Source organism: Nelumbo lutea, chromosome 1, assembly GCF_056320005.1.
Source record: "Nelumbo lutea isolate HS-2025 chromosome 1, American lotus-T2T, whole genome shotgun sequence".
Classification (NCBI taxonomy): domain Eukaryota; kingdom Viridiplantae; phylum Streptophyta; class Magnoliopsida; order Proteales; family Nelumbonaceae; genus Nelumbo; species Nelumbo lutea.
This window is the reverse complement of record NC_142684.1, coordinates 7,323,120-7,343,600: the sequence shown is the minus strand read 5'-3', so window position 1 is coordinate 7,343,600 and position 20,481 is coordinate 7,323,120. Positions and strand designations below refer to the sequence as shown.

Genomic DNA, 20,481 nt, shown 5'->3' with positions numbered 1-20,481 from the left:
AGTCCCAGATCAGCAACCTTCTGGGCAGTAGCCAGAGAGCTTTGCTTGCTACCGACGTCTTTAGAGTCATTTGTTTCTTCAGCCATTTTGAAGGGGACGTGTCTCCTGGACTTTACAGCAGAAGAGGGCGGGAGGGTTTAGTGAAGAAGCATATGGGATTGAAAGATGAGCACTTTGAGTGCGAGAAAGAGAGATTTCAAAGAGTTTAGAGGGTTTCAGAGATGCGACAAGTTTTTCTGAGACATTGTTGTGTCGCTTTATTGGGATGTGATCTGGACTCAGTAGGTTTTGTTAAACTTTTTGCCTATCGCCCAGCATTTTTCTCACCCCGTGAGCAACCGGTTCCTAGTCAAACAGTCTGACCATCTGGTCTGAACCCCAGTCAGATGGTTTTGGGTCCAAAACCAGACCCGAAATCAAAACATACCGTTCCTGGGTCAATTGATCTGACCATCCGGTCCGGTCTAACTATCAAAATGATAATTATTCTTGGAAATTATATTGTTATTTATAATGCTTGATTTCTTGAAAGAAGGAAATAAGAACTTTCTTCCACTTTACTTAAAAAAAGTATCTTCTTCTTTCAAACCAAAACCAAATACAGATGATAAAAAAATGCTGTTTAAGCAGCAGCAGCAGCAGCAGGTGGAGATACGTTTCAAACGTGGGCTGAAAATCTGAAACTTGAAAGAGAGTAAAGAAGCCGACATACCTCAAATTACCTTCTTGTCCTTTAATATTTTGGGACATCGAGCATCACTCTTAGGGGCAAAACCTGTATCCACCATCCGCTGCTGCCTAACAGGAGAGAAGTAACAACTTGAATTTAATTTTCAAACAAGGTTTGCGCATTTATTATGGCAGGAAGACAATTAGACAATTTTTTCCTCTATTCCGTTCGTCAGATGTTTTTAGAAAAAAAACCGTCTACCAAGGTTTGTTTGTCATACATGACGTATATACACACATTTATCCCATGTATGTAAACCTTGGCCTTGGGATTTGGACATGACTGTTAGGCTGTGTTTGGTTTGGCAGATAAAAGAGAGAAAATCGAAGAAAAGTTCTTAACAAAATTTGGTGTCTTTATATCTAGCTCTTAGGCTCAGTTTGAAAGGAATATAAATATAAATGTGTAGTATAAATATATACAAAATAATACAAATACAAGGTTTTCACTCTATATTTTGTATTTGTACTCCTTTCAAACTCAGCCTCATGTTTGATTGTAATGTAAATTTATTTATATTGGTGCAAAACTGATGGTGTAAATTATTCATGGTAGTGCAGTATGGGCAGCCCACCCTGGCACGGCCCGATTTATAACTTTACCTAAATCTAAGATTTGTATATTTCTACCAGAAACAAAATGTTGAGGGAAAGTTATTAAAGGAATTTCACAAAATTTGTTGTAAAATTTGCCTCAGCCTTCAGTTTCTCTCGTTTTCTGTCAAACCAAACATAGCCTTATTGACCTGTAAAACCAGTTAATTCCTTTGATTCTCTCTCTCTCTCATTTCCTGCATGCAATACCCAAACAGAGCCTAAGGTCTACAATTTGTCTACGCCCACCAGCGTACCTCAACATGGAAAATTTTTACATCAACAGTTCCCCCTTTGAATCCTTTTCGAACGGCCACGGCTTGACAAACGCGTAAAGGCAAAATGGGCGACTCTCCTCCATTAATGTTCACAATGTAAAGTTCACACACCTAACTACAGAGATCAAGACGAGACGAGAAAAGGTGGGTTAAGTTGACCAGAAATTCTCTCCCTTTTCTTGGTTCGGAGGTTTTGGTCGAGACTTTCTAATTGTTTTGGTTTGAGGTGGGTTAAGTAAGCTTACTCCTTTCTTGGAGACAGAGGCATTATATAAATGAGGCTTTCTGTATGGATTCAACATTACTGGTTTGTGAAGAAGAATTCAAGAGAAACGATTACATGGAGATTATTTGAGATCTTAGAGTTCTTTTTTCTGGGTGTTTGTGAACAGGGTTTGAGCAAAGTTGCTGATATTCTTGATTTTTGGTCTGATTCTTTGACAATTTGGGCTTTTTAAGAGGACTTTCCATTCTCTTCTGTTAGGACTTCTGGGATTGTAGACCTTTTCAAGTCTCCAGAAGTTGAGAACTTAAGGCTTTAGCGAGCTGGAATTTCAGGAATTTCAAGAACTGGACAGACTTGTACTCAATTTTATGAAATGGGTGTTGTATGATTTGGTGACATTTAAGATCCAAGTGGTTTATAATTGGAAGCTCTGAAGGTTTTGTAGCTTCTGCTAGTTTCAAATTTTCAATTCATAATAAAGCTAGGGAGTGAGAAAAAGTGAGTTTGAATTCGAATCTGTGAAGGTTGATTTAGGTTCTGAAAATTGGTGCAAATGCTTCTGTAGTGTAAATATTGGTAATCAGAGGCTTTCTCTTTGAGGTATTGATCAGATTTCAAAAAATTTGTTAATCTCTGGTAAGTCTCTATATGAATTGTTTTCTTCTTCTGTTGGCCTCTGTTTTGAAGTTTATTTTAACTAGCTTAAGTTGGAACTTGGCAGTTCTATTCATTTGATTTTGTCTTCTTCTCTGCAATACCTTAGGGGTTAAGGTTAAAGGATATGTTTGCTTTGATAGAAAATAAGAGAGAAATAGAAAGTTCAAGGAAAGTTTTTAACAAATTCTGTGAAATTCCTTAAGAACTTTCTGTTTCTTATTTTCTATCCAACCAAACATAGCTTGATGATATGATGGGTCTCTCTCTCTCTCTTGGTTTTGTTAATTGTGCTATGGGTTAGGTATAAAGGCAAAACTGGGGTATTTTGTTGCTAATAACATTTGGACTTCTTCATTTGACAGGTTAGGAAGATGGAATACAGAGTAGTTGTATATTTGTCAATGGCAATTCTAACATCAAGTTTTGCAGAAATTACGGATTATGCCACTGGAGAACCCCCTAGACAACATTACGTTGCAGGAGTAACAGGGGCATCGTTTTCTACTTCTGAACCAGGTAAGTCTACAAGATTAGTTCAATGTTTAAGTCTTGTCAGAATCGGTTCAGACCAGAATGTTGGACCGGATTATTGGGCCAGAAACCGCTAGTTCTTAGCAATATTGATAATCGAAAATCTAAACATGTGTGTTAGTAGGCCTTATAATATTTAGTATTTTAAGTTTTTCAATATAAAAAATAACTTTAATATTATTCGAATGGGTTGCAGAAGTACAAGTCAAACCGGTTAGCTCGACTTGAGTCTTGAGCCAACCCAACTTTTTTAGATTGGATTTAGACTAATTCGGACCAAGGTGCACTCATAATGGGTTGGGAGGGCTGGCCTGATTGTAACTTAGTCTAGTTCTATTGGGTTTGATGGGCCTGCTCAGCTAAGAGAGCAATTAGAGTTTGGCCCTTAGGCTTTGAATTGTGGACAGAACTTATTTGGACTATAGTGATAACTGAATCGGGTTTTGCATTATACTGGAGTGACTCCCCCCACACTCACTTAGCAGTTGGGATTGAGTAGGGGTGCAACGTTGGGTGGGCTGGGCCGGATTTAAGTTCAACCCAGCCCCAACTTAAAAATTGGGCACAAGGCCCAAGACTGAGGTCAAGTCAAAATTGTTGAAATTAAGCTCAGCCCTCACTGAAATTTGATGCATTTGGGTTGAGTTTGGGCCGTGATGAAGCTTGGATTTGTCAATTAGCCACATTAAAATTATTGTAAATATATTTATATGTGCATGTATGTAATTATGTATGCATGTGAGTGTGTCTATATATATATATATATATATATATATATATGCATACAGTATATAGCCAAGGATCGAAAATACAAGCCCAATCCATATAAATTGTGGGCCAGGTCGATCTAGGCTTGAGTTGTGCCCGCTTAAGTTGCAGCCCTAGTTTTGATCTTTTGAATTGTGGAAATAACTGAAGTTCATCAACTAGTTTGCTTAATTATTTATGTGCTGATGCTTCTAGGCAGGAAGTTGGTTGAAAGTGAGAACATGCCAGATTCCATGAGACAAACAGGCGATGATACAGTAAGGGCGGATCCACTGGATCATTTCAAGAAATACAGAGGAGGTTATGACATTACAAACAAGCATTACTGGAGCGTAAGATTTCTCCCCGCCATCTTGTGTTTGATCCTTACAGAGAAGTCGGTAAATGAACATTTCCGTGTCTAATTTGATCGAACCCTTTATATTATACCCAGATCCGACCCAGTTCCGAGCTACCAAGTACCAAACTAGAGTTACTCACATTTGGGTCATCGGTATAATAGGAGTCTAAATGGGTACCCAATAACCCGGAAGGCCGAACCTCAACTATTAGGGTCTGGAACCACAAACTATAGATCAAATCATAGTTAGGTCCGATTCAGTTCCCTTAGAGTTAAGACCCATTAGGAATCAGGCTCAACTCTAGGCCCAGGTAATCGAAACCCGATAAGCATATAAATAATGAAATATATAGAAATTCAAGCTAGTCCAAAATTTTGGCCTTGTATATATGAAACAAAGTTTAGATTTTATTTTAACAAAGTACATCCTAAAATATAGTGGGTCGGGTCTGGAAACCGGACAAGACAAAAGGTCTGGTTCTGGCTTCTGGGTAAATAAAATGGACCAGACACAGAGGCCCGTACTTGACCCTTGATATCCTTAATCAGGACAAAGCCAGCTTGAACCCCATTTCAGGCTGATTTCAGTTCTCCAATGTGAATCGTTTTTCTTTACTGTTCCAAAAACAAAACAAATTTGAAAACTATCTGGTTCTTAAAACAGAAACACAGAAAACTTGGTTATATGTGTGTTTTTCGCTTCTAAAAACCGAAACAAAGATGTGTTCTTCAATGTCTCGTTATTTGATATCATGTTCCGTAAATTATATAATTTCTACGTTATAAAATTTGTTTTTGTTTTAAAAACCATTATTTTAATGGTTCCAATTGTTTTTTGAAACAACCAACTTATTTATGCCTTGTAAAACAAAAATAAAGTTCAAAGAATGTGTTTTTACTTTTCCGCTGATGTAGAGATTTCATAAACAAATGAAAAAGAAAGCATTTATTTTGTAGAAGACCCCATTAATCGATAATCCTACTAGATAATAAACTAAAATAAGCTGTGCCTACATGAAGATACAGTTCTTTAGCATCTAAGACTCTTTGGGATATTCGTATTTGCATTCTTTCCAAACTGAGCCTAAAATACTATCATCATCGTCTGATATTTGGTTATCTTAAAAGGGGAAATTAACAGAAGAAAAAACTGACTTCAACTTTGTTCTCCATGTGCTGTTCTCTAGTCAACTATATTTACAGGCAAATATGGATATGCTATTGGTGTAGTATGGCTTTTCTGCGGCATGATTTATGGTTGGCATCTACTTGCAACCAATCTATGTTGCACAGACAAGAAGAGAAAGCTAAAGAGAAGACAAACCTGCACTAAGCAGAGTTATCCCTGGCCTATTCTTGTGGGGACTATCTTCACATTTCTAGCCATGTGAGCCCCTTAAAGTCTACTCAGTAATAACAATGTTTAGAGTGAACTCACCATCATTCCTTTTATGAACTTATGGTGATGAAATGTATTGAAAATTGCATTGCACAATGTGCAACCCCTGGTTCTGCAGAGCTGCATCCGGAATTGTTCTTGGTGGGACCTCAAAATTCCACTCCAGGGCGAAAACAGTGATGAACATTATCATGGATACAGCAGACGAGGCATCAAAGACCATATACAACACAACAGGAGCAATGAAGGACATTAGAGACAACTTAGAAACCTCTGAAGAAGGAGGAGAGGCTTCTGGATTCCTTAACTCTACATCTCAGAGGCTTGACTATGAAGCTGCAGACATAGAGAGGCAGGCTAGAAAAAACAGACACTTGATAGACAGGGGTCTAAACATAGTGTAATTTTCCTTCCTCCTTCCTATAATCCTTACAAGCCCATAAGCTCAATCAGGGCTTACCTTTCACAGCGCTTACAATTACCATACTTAAGATGTTTCTGTTTGCAGGTATGTAACAACAACGGTAGCTATTTCAATAAACCTGATTGCTGCCATTGCACTGTCAGGTAACTACTTTACAATAAAGTTTGAGTCGGTTTACCTGAATTTCAGGCTTGATCAATCCAAACCTGAGTCATTTTGAAATTTATTCTATTGCAGTATCCGGATTTCTGAAGTTGCGCCATTCATTTCACCTGTAAGTAGATCTCAACCAACCCATTTGAATGCCAATGTTCTCAGAAGAAAGAAATAATAACATGTAGTAGTATAATACTAGCACTAATAATATATAATTGGCATCAAATAATGAGATGAATTTGACTTAAATGCTACAGTAGGACCTATTGAATGATGGTTCAAAAATCCTCTTCATATTCCCCTCATACAAAGACAGGTTCCCCCATTGTGATGTTCCACTAATTTTGTGTCTTTATACACATTCAGTATTTTTTAAGTTTGATTCTGTGCTTCAAAGAATGAATCAAATCTCTTGGGAACTTAACACACGAGTAAATTTGGAAGTGTCATAAGGAAATCCTTTTCTGTTTCAGGTTTATTATAGCATGCTGGATATTAACAGTCCTGTGTTGGTTGGCCTTTGGTATGTATTTCTTTCTAGAAAGGTAAATCCACTTTCTCTTATTCCATAGTTTCACATATTTTCAAGAATTCTTTACCTCCTAGAAATGTACAGAAAGAAAGAAAATTATCAAACTTAAGAAAACAATGACAGATCTCAGAAAGGAAATTACTGAATGGCAGGTTCACAGGAGACACATGTACTGCTCTTGAAGATTTCCAACAAGACCCAAGCAATAGCAGCTTGAGCTCAATCCTCCCATGTGATGAACTACTTTCAGCAAAATCAGTCTTATCTGATGTCAGTGAAGGAATCTATGATCTTGTGAATCAGGTAAGAGAAATTGGTTTCAAGTTGGGTCTCTTCATTTATTCTGGTAGCCTTTTGTGCAATCTTTCCAAGTACATGCTAATAATTTTGAAATTAAAACCGTGTGTTCAAGTAACAAAAGCCTTAGAAAAAAAAAAAAAAACATGAATGGGGTACTTTTGATAAAGAGAAAAATAGAAAGCGGAGGTAAGGATTATTATATCATCTATCATTAATATAATAAACTCCCAGGGTGAAAAATTCATTGACTGTTTCTGGATACAAAACAAGGGTTAAATGTCAGTTTTAATGTATAACTCAGAAAAACTAACCAAAAGAAGTTGCTAGCAGTGCATAGAGATGTAGTCCTTGACATGCGGTTCTTTAATTTCTATGAGGAATGCCTTCTATTTACTTTGGATAGCTTACTTCTTGCCAATTCAATGTAAAACCATAGGATTTTAAGATAATGAAAGGCTCTTGTAGGAAAGAAAAGGGAAACATTGGGTTGGAAATCCCCTAAACTTGAAAAACTTAAAAGAAAATTTGTCCCTCTTATGATTGAGATATGGTTGTTATTAGTTATGATGAGCCTAGGGGAGACATATGACGAATAAAGATGGACTTATGGGTTGTGTAGAGGCAGAAAAAGAAGAAAAAATAAATAAAAATTGAGGTATGGTTGTTATTAGTTATGAAGAGCCTGTGGGAGACATATGAAGAATAAAGATGGTGGACTCATGGGTAACGTAGAGGCAGAAAAAGAAGGGAAAAATAAATAATTAAAAAACCTTTGAGATAAACTACAATGTTCTTTTCCCATGTGTACTTTCTAGTTATAATATGGAGATACCATAAGTTCTTTGGTTCAAAGAAGTTAAAAATTGGTCACCCCAGATAATGAGGCATACAATGTAACGTAAAAGATTGACACTTGGGCGGTTGGGCCTTAAGGTGATTTTGAACTGGCTTGCCTTGTGAACCTCTCACTTGAGGTTTAAACCTTCTAAAAAACATTGTCTACTAGCAATACAGGTACAAGTTCACATAGAGAGTTTCACTAGGTTGGAAGAAGTAAAGATAATTCCATGCCTTACCTTGTGATGCATCCCCCCGCCCAAACACACACACACACACAAACCAACCAAAAGAGAACTAAAGAAATGTACTGTTTTTCAAAGTCATGAGAAAAAGGTAGAAAGATTCACATAGATTGGAGGGAGATAAGCATGCAATAGGATAGAACTTTGACAAATAATTGCTCAAACTTTATTTATTTTAGAGTCTGCATGCATGAGATTCCCTAGCTATCCAGTTCTTTCATGGAAGTACTTCTCTTTCCAATATGGGAATTCCATGGATTTCTACACACATTTATCACCTAGCTTCTTGTTTTTTTACTGAACTTTTCAATGCAACAATTACAGGTGAATGCAAACATATCAGAACTGAAGACATCGACTTTTCCAAATCTTGCTTATGTTTGCAATCCTTTCTCAGCACCACCAGACAACAATTACCAACCAGAAAATTGTCCTCCTGATACAATCCAAATAGGAGACATTCCCCAGGTAAGCATAAGTGGTACCAAGAAATCTAGACACCAAAAAGAAGTCTATGTGCACTTAATGGGCATTTGGGTCATATAGATGGAAGTTGATACCCACTATCTTGTGGATCCCAAAAGGAACACCTCCTGGACTGAAAAGGTTCAATGCAAAAATCTTAAACATCTTACTGATAAAAAAAATCTTAAACATCTTATGTATTATTTTATTTTAGATGTAACAGTAAAAAGTGTTTGTGGAAAATCCAGAAAAGTCCAAGAATCAGGTGGTTAGGATCATCTAACCATGCCAACTATTCCATCTAGGAGATCACTTTGGAGGTTCAAGGTAGATCCCAGCCATTCACACACCAGTTGAGTAGCTTGGATATGCAGAACCTCTAGGTAAAAAGACACATCAATGTGCACATAGGCACTAAGCTACCAAAATCCACTGATACGTTATTTTTCCCTTTATCTTATACCTTGTCTTTTTGAAGGTTTTGAAGGTATTCACATGTTCTGATGGAAATGCTGAAACCTGTAAAGGAGCAGTCATTTCGGGTACTGATTTTAAAACAGTGGAGGCCTATGCAAGTTCAATTCAAAATCTTCTAAATGCTTTTCCTGGTATGGAAAGTCTAGTCGACTGCAGGGTAGTAAAAGATGCCTTCAGTGAGATCCTTTCCAAACACTGCCAACCAATGAAGAAATATGTTAGGATGGTATGGGTAGCAATGGTTGTTCTCTCAACAATCATGGTGGTGCTGGTTCTGATATGGACAACAAAATCTCATTTTGACAAGCAACGTCACTTTTCTGATGGTTCTGTAAAACCCTATTCAACAGCAGCCAATTCGGTGGAAATTGATGCAAATAACATTGATAGTAATCAGCCAGAAACAAAATCAGTGCCATGATTAACATCTGGGCACTCAAGTACAGTGAGTTAAGGAGATACTGATGGAATATCAAGAGATAAACTTGTATTTTATAGAGAAAAAGTAGTAAGAAAGGAATGACTGACTGAAGCTAACAAAGTCAAGAATACAGAAATTAATGATGCCTTAGCCGGAGTTGAAGACTTGATCCGAAGGAGAGAGTCTACCAGTCAAGTTCTTTTGTAATAAGAAATGACAGAAATATATATATACATTTCTTGGTGAAATGCAAAGATTATTTTCTTTCTTTCTATCAAGGAAAAAGTGATAAGAAAACTCTTGGATTTCACACACTTATCAAACATAATATTGTATCTGGGACATACATAATCTTTGTCAAGTAATTAGCAACATTAATTAAAGAACAGGAATTAGTATAGTTATCATTTGGAAAGTCTTCAGTTAACTTCAAAAACTATGCCACATACATGCACTTAAACCAAGGATTAAAACCTACAAATTTATTGAACCCATCTTAAAAGTCATGGCAAGGCATTATTTGCTCAGAATTGGGTACCTGCAAGTCTGCAACAAAGTATTATATGAGGCAAATTTACAGGACATCCCTTGAAGTGGCCTAAAGTACTGAGCTCAGAGTACATTTATGTCATACATGCTCATCTCTTCTTTCTTATTGGTCTGGGAAAGGATAATCATTAAACAACAACAGAAAGACAAAACCAACAACTCAATTTAAAACAGCCTAATATACTAGAACCCAGGTGACTCAAGCCTGCACAGCCAGGCTCAGGATTTACTACCTTAAGAAAACTTCTCACAGTCCTGGTGAATTACAACATGCAACTAATTTGGGTAACCATCAAAACCTACACTAACTTCTATGTGGGCAGAAACATTTCCAAGACTTGTTTGTGTAGCAAAAGGAGTCAGATTCTAAGGATAAGCAGATTTTAGTGTCTTACAAAATCAAAAGAGAACTTCTGCAGGAAAAGAGGAAGAAGAATATACAAATACTTGACCAAAACTTCACAATCACTTACAAAAATAACCTTCTAGAGGGTGAAGAAAACACAAAGGATTTCACACCAAAGTCTTTCAATGTCTTCAACAAAAAATGACACTCAATTGTTTTTTCTCATATCCCATATTGGGGAAAGGAAAAAACTATGCTGCCAGAAAAGATTGGGAATAAGAATTGAGGTCAATTGTCAATTTCTTATAACAAAATACAAACCAAATGATTCTATGGAATGTACAGATACATTTCTAAGGTGTCTCTAAGCATACAAACATTGTCCAAAAGATACATTGCCATACCAATAAGAATATGGAGCAGAGAAGAGATCAAATCCAAACATGTGAAAACAAGCTTCAGTACTGAATTAGCTTCAATCTTGCAATGAACATACAACAAAGTTATTATAAGTGTCAAGCTACATAAGCAAAAGGGTAGAAACATAGATAGACCAGTCACTAAGAATGCATTTTGATCGTTGATTGCACAACTGTAATAAAGACCATTGCTCAGTGTTGGTCATAATTATCTGTGTCTTTGGAGGAATAGACTGGATATAGACCTAATAATATTATATCCAGTTAGGACTCAGGGGTGAATTCCCTACTGGCCCAATAATGTTATAAACTATCCCAACTCTGCCAATCAAAATTGGATCTTTAGTGGGTTAAAACCAACTGAAAAAAGAAAAAAACAGTAAATAACATTTTAAAAAGTAATTTAGTTAAAGAAGGAATTCTCTTCCCCCCCCCCCCCCCCGCACCTACTAGAGATGGCAATTTGACCCATTCCCTTTGGGGCTCCTATCTTCCCTGCCCCGGTCAGGACGAGTATTTTGACCACTGAACACTGACCAGTTTTGAGATGGATTTCAGAAAAATCCAAAACTCTGGTGATTAGGGATGGGGTAGGGATGGTATTTGTCCACCTTGACCCCAAACCCGCCCCAACTAAAAGAGTGTGTGTGTGTGTGTATAACATAATACAATATAGTTCTAGGTGATTTTAAAAATAACATTTATGTGAGAACGGTCGGGGTTGGGGTGGGTGGAAAATTCAGGGATCCCTATTTCTGGCAGGGATGGAGATGGGGTTGGGATTTCTAGCTCAGTTGGGATATGGGGCATGGGCATTTGAGTTTAGGATCTAGAATGGGACATGCAATCTGGCGCCACCCAGTCCCATTGCCATTCCTACTTCCTGCTCTCCCCTCAAAATCTGGAACATCAGAACAGTATTCTGGTAGGTGAAGTTCAGCCAAAAGGAAGGATAAGGAAAAAGCAAAGAAGAAGAAAAGCAAAACCATGGCTACCACTATGGAACAATGCTTGGGAGAGGAGAGAAATAACTTAACCAAATTCAAAGGCCTGAGGCCTCATTCATTTTTCCTAGAAGAAACTACCATTTGCCATGTGTTTGGTTTGAAGGGCAATGTAGGGAAATCAATACAAGCCTTGTACAGGTTTTCCTATCTTTCCATTCCCTTCCCTATCTTTTCTTCAAACCAAATGCAGCCTAAGAGACAAGAGTTATTTGCAATAAGGGCATTTTCGTCCTACCCAAAAGGCCAAAGTGCAACCAATTGTCATCTATATCTATATCTAAATATTAAAAGGGAATGTGCCAAGTTGACACTTTCCTGCTTGCTAGTTGTTTTTGGAAGGCACTTATCTTTTTTTTTTTTATTTTTCTAATTTTAAAATTGAACAAAAAACTCAATTGGCCAATCAAATCTTCTCATTAACTTACAATTAACTCTCTCCAATAATTCATGCCAGTAATTCTTTCTACTCTCCATTACTCCATTAAATTGCACAAAATTCAATAAATTTTCTATATATATATATATATATATATATATATATATATATATATATCAATTTAGCTATAATTTTATGTACATATTATATTAAATTAAAAATATTAATAAAAATTAATTATAATGAAATGGAGATATTCCATGATATATTACTAGGCTAAATAATCTGCTTTCATTTAAAAAATAATTAATTTTAAGTTAATTAATCAAGTAATTTGCATTTTACAGTAAATATTACTTACCTCACTTAATAGATAAAACCAGTGTTTTAAAAAACTGACTTGGAGGCTGAATAGTTTTTGAATGTCCAGGTTGGACAAGGAAAAGCATGATACATCACCCATTATGTATAATATGATATAATATAATTACATTTTGTGTATATATATATATATATATATATTTAGGTCTAATTTATATTTTTTATTTTGTATAAATAAAAAAAAACCAAAAATAAAAATATGAGGCCACAAAATAAGTTTTGTATAGTGGGGTTGCAAATATTGCAAAAAATTACCCAAAATATAAAAAAAGATCACTCCAATCAAACAATTGAGCACAAAGTTAAGTTGTGTAAAAGTTTTCAATATATTGTATATTGTAACCCATGACCTAATGAATAGGTCAAAAGGATCAATAGTTCAACCACCTAGGTTTAATGGGTTTTGACCAAATCAATGGCTTTTGACAAAATAATAGGTTTTAGGAAGCGCAAAATTAGAAATAGGATAGAGTGATGATTCAAGTGGTTAAACCATTTAAGTCGACAAGGAGTTGAAAAACATTGAATAAAACATCATAAAAATCACAACCCATTTATATTTCATTTGAAAATAATAAAAATTAATTAACCATAGTAAAAATATTTTTTAAATTACTTAAATAAATAAATAAATAAATAAATTTATTATTATTATTAAAAATATTTTTATTAATATAATAAAAAATCAATTAATAAAAAGTAATAAGATAAATTAAAAGCTAATATCCATTTAAAATTCATCAAAATTAATATAAAAAATACAAAATTATCAAACAATGATGATTTTTACAATTAAGCTTAATAATGATTAATAAAAATTTATAAATCGTAAATATAGTTTAATTGATCTAACAGTTCTATGAAGCTCAGTTGTTTTGACCTTAAAAAACTCCCATGTTCTTTTGAAAAAAGGTGCAAATACCCTCCTTCCATTAGCATTTGGAATAGAAAATGTTGATGTAATGCATTAGTTTTAAATACCAAATTTATCCTCAACCAACTTCATTTATATGTAAATTTACTAAAATACCTTGAAAAAAAAAAGATTTTATTACTTTTACTTCACTTTAGCCTTTTTACCTTTGTCAAAGAAGAGTAGAGAGATTCATTCTTTGAAAGTTGTCAAGCAAAATAAATTAGTGTAGGGTAAAGTTGAAACTTTAGATCGTGTACGGTAACACCTTAACGATGATAAGGGTTTTTGTTACTGAAAATCTAACGGAAAGGAAGTATTTGCATTTTATTTCAAAACTATAGGGGTCAAAACACAAGGATGGTTTATAGAATTATTACGACAAGAGGTTTTTTTTATAGTTTTACCTAAAAATAGTACAAAAATAATTATAGAACAATAAAATTTAAAAGTTAATGAAAGAATTAGGGCAAATTTCTTAAACTACCCTTATGGTTTAGCTAATTGATTAAATATATCCTTACTGTTTGATTATTGTTTAATGCTACCCCTACTGTTTTTGACATTTGATTAACTCTACCCTTATCGTTAGCATCCGTTAATATTCCATCACACGTGACATATAATTTTTTTAAAACCTAATTTTACCCTTATTCCCTTTCCCTCTTTCTTCTCCTCCTTCACTATCTTCTTCAAGAGAGCCACCGGCACCTCTTGCCAATCTGCCAATGAAAACCCATAAGCTCCACTCTGTGGTGAAAAAAAAATCCACCTTGATGGCAAAAAGAAGAATTCTCTCTCTTTTTATTGGTTCTCTCCGAGCCTCAATCTCACCAGAGACGACTCCCCTATAGCAGCTCCACTCTGTAGGGTTCAAGCATGGATGTGGAAGGGTCGGCGGTGATAAAACAGAGGCGAGAGGAGAACAACTAAATTGTTTCATCACCAACAAAACAATGATTTGTGGGTCCTAGGCTAGAATAACAAGAGTCCTAGCTTCCGTTTAATAATCAGAGATGGAATCAACTCTTCGGCATTCAAACCAGTGGCAGCACATGGCTCTTCGGCGACCGTCCGAGTAACGTTTAAATGTTGACTAATTACCTTTGATAGGGATTTGTTGATACTGAATGGAATCAGTTGGAAAAAAAAAGACTCAACCAATGGGAATTGCTGCCGATGGTTTTTCTGGGTTTCTGAGCATTTCTGGGTGGAGCTGTGATCAAACGTCTATTATATGGTAATTAATTAGCGCACCATGGACGACATCTTCAACAAGCTTCGGAACCAAGATGTGGAGGGGTCCATCGCTGATACTGCAACTTAATAGCATTAAATGATCAAATAGTAGGGATATATTTGGTCAATTAATTAAACGATAAGATTAATTTAAAAAATTTGTTCAAAAAATTAATATTAAAATATAAAAAAAATAATACAAATTTATCTATCATACGAAATTTGTCACTCTCAAGTCACTCAAGTATAGTGATCAAATTAATTAGAGGTAATCCAAAAGCAAAATACTTGAATTAGACTTAAATGAACACATTTAATTGGAAACGTCATGAAACTCCTTCAAATTTTCTTAATGATGCACGGGTCCCGACTACTTGTAGTGAAAACTGAAAACTGAAACGTCGTGAATTGCTAATTTAAGGCTTACAGCTTTTGGTGCCACTTTCAATGACGATTCAGTTGTTCAATAACCAATCAATGCCACCAAACAACGTTTCACACTCTCTCTCGTTCATCTCTAACCGCCTTTCTCTCTCATCCTACGATGGAGACCCAAGAAAAAAGAGGAAAATCAAAAAGGAAAAACGAGAAAGAAGAAAACAGAGAAACTTTTAGATCATCCCTCTGTTCTTCGTCGTCTCTGGTTCGCGCTGGTCGGGGCTCGGGATGGAGGAAAGATGGCTTAGAATGACGGAAAAGTAAGAGCGGGAGAAAGCCCAGAAGACGTTTCGGCGTACAGGAAAACGTTCTTCACTGTTTTGTAATGTTTGACTGCTTTTCCCGTTTTCCTGTACGCCAAACCTCTTTCGTTCTTTCGCTTTCTTTCTTCCTCCATTGTCGCCATATCTGAGATTCTTCGAAAGGGGTTTTCTTTGAAGCCATGAACACCACAACCTATGCTTTTTCCTTCCTTATTCTCTTGTCCTTCTTAGCCAATGTCTTCTCTCAGACTGAAAACTCGGTTTCTTTTGTCCTGAGCTGTGGCTCCGCAAATTCTACTACTGATTCAGATGGCCGGGTATGGGATTTAGATTCCAAATACCTCAAATCAGAGGACAATTCAGTGCCTTCCAAGGCTCAATTCCAGGACCCATCTCTCCCTTCTACCATTCCGTACATGAACGCCAGAATTTTCACCGCCGAGGCCTCCTACACGTTCTCGGTTTCTCCAAAGCAGAGGCACTGGGTCAGGCTCCATTTCTACCCATCTTCCTACAGTAGCCTCAACGCCACCGATACCTTCTTCTCGGTTGTTGCAGGTGGGGTTACACTTCTGAACAATTTCAGCGCTTACATTACAGCAGAAGCTCTCACACAGGCCTACATTGTAAGGGAGTTCTCTCTGTCCCCCTTCCCCACCGGCAAACTCGACCTCACCTTCAAACCCTCCGACAAACATTCTGGTTCCTTCGCTTTCATCAATGGCATTGAGGTGATTCCGATGCCGGAATTGTTCCATCCGGCCCCGGTGGTCGGTTCCGTCCATCAATTTATCGACGCCAAGCTCTCTAACATACAGACAATGTATAGGCTGAATGTGGGTGGGAATTATATCGCTCCTACAAACGATTCAGGCCTTACCAGAACATGGTATGATGACTCTCCTTACCTATTCGGTGCTAACGTAGGCGTCACCATGGATGCTGAAAAGAATCTTACAATTCGATACAAGGAAACGCCGGAGTATATAGCTCCGATTGACGTATACAGCACGTCGAGGTCGATGGGACCGGAGCCTGAGGTCAATGCCAATGCTAATCTCACTTGGGTGTTCCAGGTTGATCCCAACTTCATGTATGTCGTTAGATTTCACTTCTGTGATCTGCAAATGACCAAGGTTAATCAGAGAGTGTTCGACATTTACCTCAATAACCGGACGGCGCAGGCTCAAGCCGACGTCGTCCTGTGGGCTGGTTCAGGGGGAGTGCCGGTGTACAAGGATTACGCCATCTACGTGACTGATGCACCGGGCGATGACCAGCTTTGGGTGGCGATGCACCCCACCGTCTCAGCGAGGCCGGAGTTCTATGATGCTTTGCTTAATGGGTTGGAGATATTCAAGCTCAATGACAGCAGAGGGAACTTGGCAGGCCCCAACCCAGTGCCATCGCCGATGCTCGTGAAGGCCCAAGCTGAGACGCCAAGGGCGTTTGCTCCATCCAAATCCAGCTTACATGCCCGAATGATTGGTGGGGCTGCAGCTGCCGTTGGGCTATTGGCTGCTGTCTGCATTGTTGCATACCGGAGGAAGAAGAGAGGCCTTGGAGAAGATGCCTGTAGATCTGGTTGGTTGCCACTGTATGGAGGAAGTTCCCGCACATCAGGGAGCAAGTCGACCATCTCCGGGAAGAGTACCGCCAGCAGCCACCTTTCTACGGAGGCTGTTAGTCTCTGCAGGCATTTCTCCTTGGCGGAGATAAAGAAAGGTACTAACAACTTTGACGAATCTGAGGTTATTGGGGTTGGTGGGTTTGGGAAGGTCTATAAGGGAGTTATAGATGGAAATACCATGGTAGCCATTAAAAGAGCAAACCCATCTTCGGACCAAGGAGTTCATGAATTCGAGACTGAAATTGAGATGCTTTCCAAGTTAAGACACAGGCATTTGGTCTCTCTGATCGGCTACTGCGAAGAGGAAAACGAGATGATCTTAGTTTATGACTACATGGCATTTGGAACTCTAAGAGAACATCTCTACAAGACCAGTAAAGACCCTCTCTCATGGAAGAAGAGGTTGGAAATCTGTATAGGAGCTGCAAGAGGACTTCACTACCTACACACAGGTGCCAAGTACACAATCATTCACAGGGATGTGAAGACCACAAACATCCTTCTGAACGAGAAGTGGGTGGCCAAGGTTTCAGATTTTGGGCTCTCCAAAACAGGTCCCAATCTCAACCACAACCAGAGCCATGTCAGTACTGTGGTGAAAGGGAGCTTTGGGTACTTAGACCCTGAGTATTTCCGTCGCCAGCAGTTGACGGAGAAGTCTGATGTATACTCATTTGGGGTTGTTCTTTTTGAGGTCCTGTGTGCAAGGCCTGCACTGAATCCAAGCCTTCCCAAGGAGCAAGTCAGTCTTGCAGATTGGGCATTGCACTGCCAGGCAAGGGGAACCCTTGAGGACATCATCGACCCTGAACTCAAGGGAAAGATCACCCCAGAATGCCTAAAGAAGTTTGCAGAGACGGCTGAGAAGTGCTTGTCTGATCATGGAGTTGATCGCCCATCCATGGGCGATGTGTTGTGGAATCTTGAGTTTGCCCTTCAACTGCAAGAAAATCCCGATGGTGTGAAACCTGAGAAGGATGAAGAAAAGGAGTCGCAGTTGGGTAGCCATGAGACTAACATAAGTATTTATCAAGCCACCCTAGGCCTTGGAGATGAAAACGATGTCAGTAAGCAGCAATCAGAAAGCATGGTCTTCTCTCAGCTTATCAATCCAAAGGGGCGATGATCAGAATTTTCTCCATCATTTTTTTTCTTCTTTTTAATTTGGTTTGTTCAGAGGATGCATGATTGCTTTTGATATTTGTTCTTTGTATTCTGACTCTCTTTCTATCTCTTCTTCTTCTCTTTCTTTAGCATTCAGTACCAGACAAGAGATTGATTGTAACTGATAGTCACTTGTATCAAGGTGTTTCAACAAAATGTATATCAGATTAACCACAACTCTGTCTGATACATAATTCAAGTACTTTGCTATCTTAATGAATGCACTTCTTTAAAATTTTGCATATATAAATATGTCATTTAAGGTAGATAAAAAATTTCTTTTTTTATTTATAACTTTCAGAGTTTCAGGGGGCATGAAGAAAAATAATTTTTACATTTACTATAACTTGATATGTCTTGGGGTAGACCTTGAAGAAAAATGCGCAAGTGTTATATAACTATTTTTTGTTTACTTAAAAGATAGAACTAATTTTTAAAACAAATTAAAGTGATCATCCTACTATTGAGCCATTTAGGGGAGGTTTTTATTAACAATATATGATATACAATAATTTTTTATAAACATGACATACGGCATTTGGATTTAGCTTTTATTATCTGCAACAATCTATTTCCTAAAACTACTTGTCACCAATTGGATACCATATGTCGAGATTTCTAGTGGGGACATGAGGATTCTAGGGGGAAAAATCATTTATTATCTTGGAACCAATGGTGAAATTAAAAGATGAAGGGGGCTTGGATTTCTACAATGTTGAAACAAGAAAATCTGCTTTCATTTTGAAGATTTTATGGCACTATTATTATTTTTATTATTATTTTTTTTTTATGGCAGAGGGGGGGGGGGGGGGGGGGCTACTAGTAGACCAGGAGGGGGCTGCAATTTCAGATTTCTAATGTGGATTGAAGTCCATTTATCCCTGTGGCAAAAGGCACTAATGTTTGATAATATAAAAGAGGGTCTTTTGGTTACTAGGTAATGGTGAGTTAAGTGTGTTTCTCTCTAGTAATTTTGGAATTCAGTGGTTATACTTTTATTGGGAGATGATTTAATTCCACTGTGGTTGGAGGTTACAAGCGGTTAGGGTTGACTTCAATCTGCCCAACTTGCAATACTAAACAGGTCCCTTGAAATTACAAAGCATGTTTGCAAGACAATTAATTTAAACCCATCCACTCAGCATAGTTGCTCAGGTGCTAAGCTGAGGCTGAGCCATAGAGGTATTGTGGCCAAACCATATCCTAATTTTTATATAAATATATCTAGGTAATTGATGCTTGCTTTAGGTTTTTTTATGAAAAGGTGATTAATGTAAATTAAAAATAATGCAACTAAGAGATGCTTCTGCATTTTGTTTATAGAAATGAGGAGGAAAAGTAGAAGGGACCTCCTATGAAGAATACAAAATGTAGGCTACTAATTGGAACTATTTTGTTGAAAACTAGAATGGCAATGGGGAGGGGTGGGGCTGGGTTTTACCTGCCCCGGCCGTCCCTGACACGAACTCAAATGCCCCATTTCGTCCCTGCCCTGAACCTTGGCAGGGCTAGAAATCCTAACTCCATTTCTGTCCCTGTAGGGAATGGGGATCCATGAATTTGCCCTGCTCTGCCTTGGTCATTCCTATTTGTGTATTTTTTCTGAAACTTATAACTATTTTATATTATGCAATATAATATATAATGTTATAGTATTTTTTGAGAAAAGGTAAAGTATAATTGTATTAATCAACCGGTTCCTTGTACAATGAGAAGTTGGTACAAAAACTAAAATAAAAGGACCTCAAAAGAAGGCCACCCTCAAAAAAATACAATCAAACTTGTGTTTATAGACAACCAGCTCCTAACAAGCTATGTAGCCTTGTTAATGACCTCAGCTTCTGAGGAGGCTTTGTGATCAAAAGTTCTACTGTTCCTTTCAGTTCACATTGCCCACAGAATTGCCAAAGTAATAGAGTACCAGCATATTTTCCCCTTCTTTGTCATCCTTGATATGTGCCAAGCTTCCGACCATGCTTTAACTGAGGCAGACATGCTCCAGCGTACCTTTAGGATCTTTAGAAAATAGCTGCAAATCATTGTTACAACCTTGCACTGCACTTTGAGGCACTTGTCCAAAACTGCCACCCAAACAAAAAAAATTGACTTTAGACTTTAGAGGGTGCCACTGTCCTCTAAATGGCCCATTTCCACACTCTTTAATCCTGACTCTGTAAATCCAGCGTCTGATCTTGGAGCAGAGCAAGGAGATTTCCTACCTGTTGAATCTCCCAGTCGTTAAAGTCCATTCTGAAAGAATGGATCCAGCAAATGTTATCTCCCCCTGCACAATAGAATCAGCTACCGACACTTCTTTATCAACTACAAGATTAAACAGTGGGAAACAACTCTTTGAGAGAGCTCTCCCCTGTCCAAG

At 37.5% G+C, this 20,481-nt stretch overlaps 1 protein-coding gene and 1 pseudogene across 4 annotated transcripts; both read left to right on the top strand.

Annotated features, from left to right (window-relative positions):
• The first annotated feature begins 1,586 nt into the window (after positions 1–1,586).
• LOC148873376 (uncharacterized) lies at positions 1,587–9,794 on the top strand. Of its 3 annotated transcripts, none has more exons than XM_088942345.1 (11): positions 1,587–2,463; positions 2,847–3,000; positions 3,979–4,115; positions 5,311–5,510; positions 5,641–5,922; positions 6,031–6,089; positions 6,184–6,220; positions 6,576–6,647; positions 6,787–6,937; positions 8,341–8,484; positions 8,960–9,794. In XM_088942345.1, the coding sequence occupies exons 2-11, from the start codon at positions 2,856–2,858 to the stop codon at positions 9,377–9,379; spliced, it is 1,647 nt and encodes a 548-aa protein (XP_088798471.1). In that variant the 5' UTR covers positions 1,587–2,463; positions 2,847–2,855; the 3' UTR covers positions 9,380–9,794. The 3 variants fall into 3 exon arrangements, with proteins under 3 accessions (XP_088798471.1, XP_088798474.1, XP_088798472.1); XM_088942348.1 differs by having other exon boundaries at positions 1,631–2,463; positions 2,914–3,000; positions 3,983–4,115; XM_088942346.1 differs by having other exon boundaries at positions 2,089–2,463; positions 2,914–3,000.
• A 5,181-nt stretch (positions 9,795–14,975) lies between these two features.
• LOC148873375 (receptor-like protein kinase ANXUR1 pseudogene) lies at positions 14,976–18,320 on the top strand (annotated as a pseudogene). Its single transcript, XR_016105099.1, has one exon. The product of XR_016105099.1 is annotated as a receptor-like protein kinase ANXUR1 pseudogene (transcript).
• The last annotated feature ends 2,161 nt before the right edge of the window (positions 18,321–20,481 follow it).

Coding starts and splice junctions, on each gene's coding strand:
- LOC148873376 (XM_088942345.1), top strand. CDS start 2,856: ATGGAATACAGAGTAGTTGTATATTTGTCAATGGCAATTCTAACATCA. Junction 6,648..6,786: donor ATGTATTTCTTTCTAGAAAG/GTAAATCCACTT, acceptor ACTGAATGGCAG/GTTCACAGGAGACACATGTA. Junction 8,485..8,959: donor AAATAGGAGACATTCCCCAG/GTAAGCATAAGT, acceptor GTCTTTTTGAAG/GTTTTGAAGGTATTCACATG.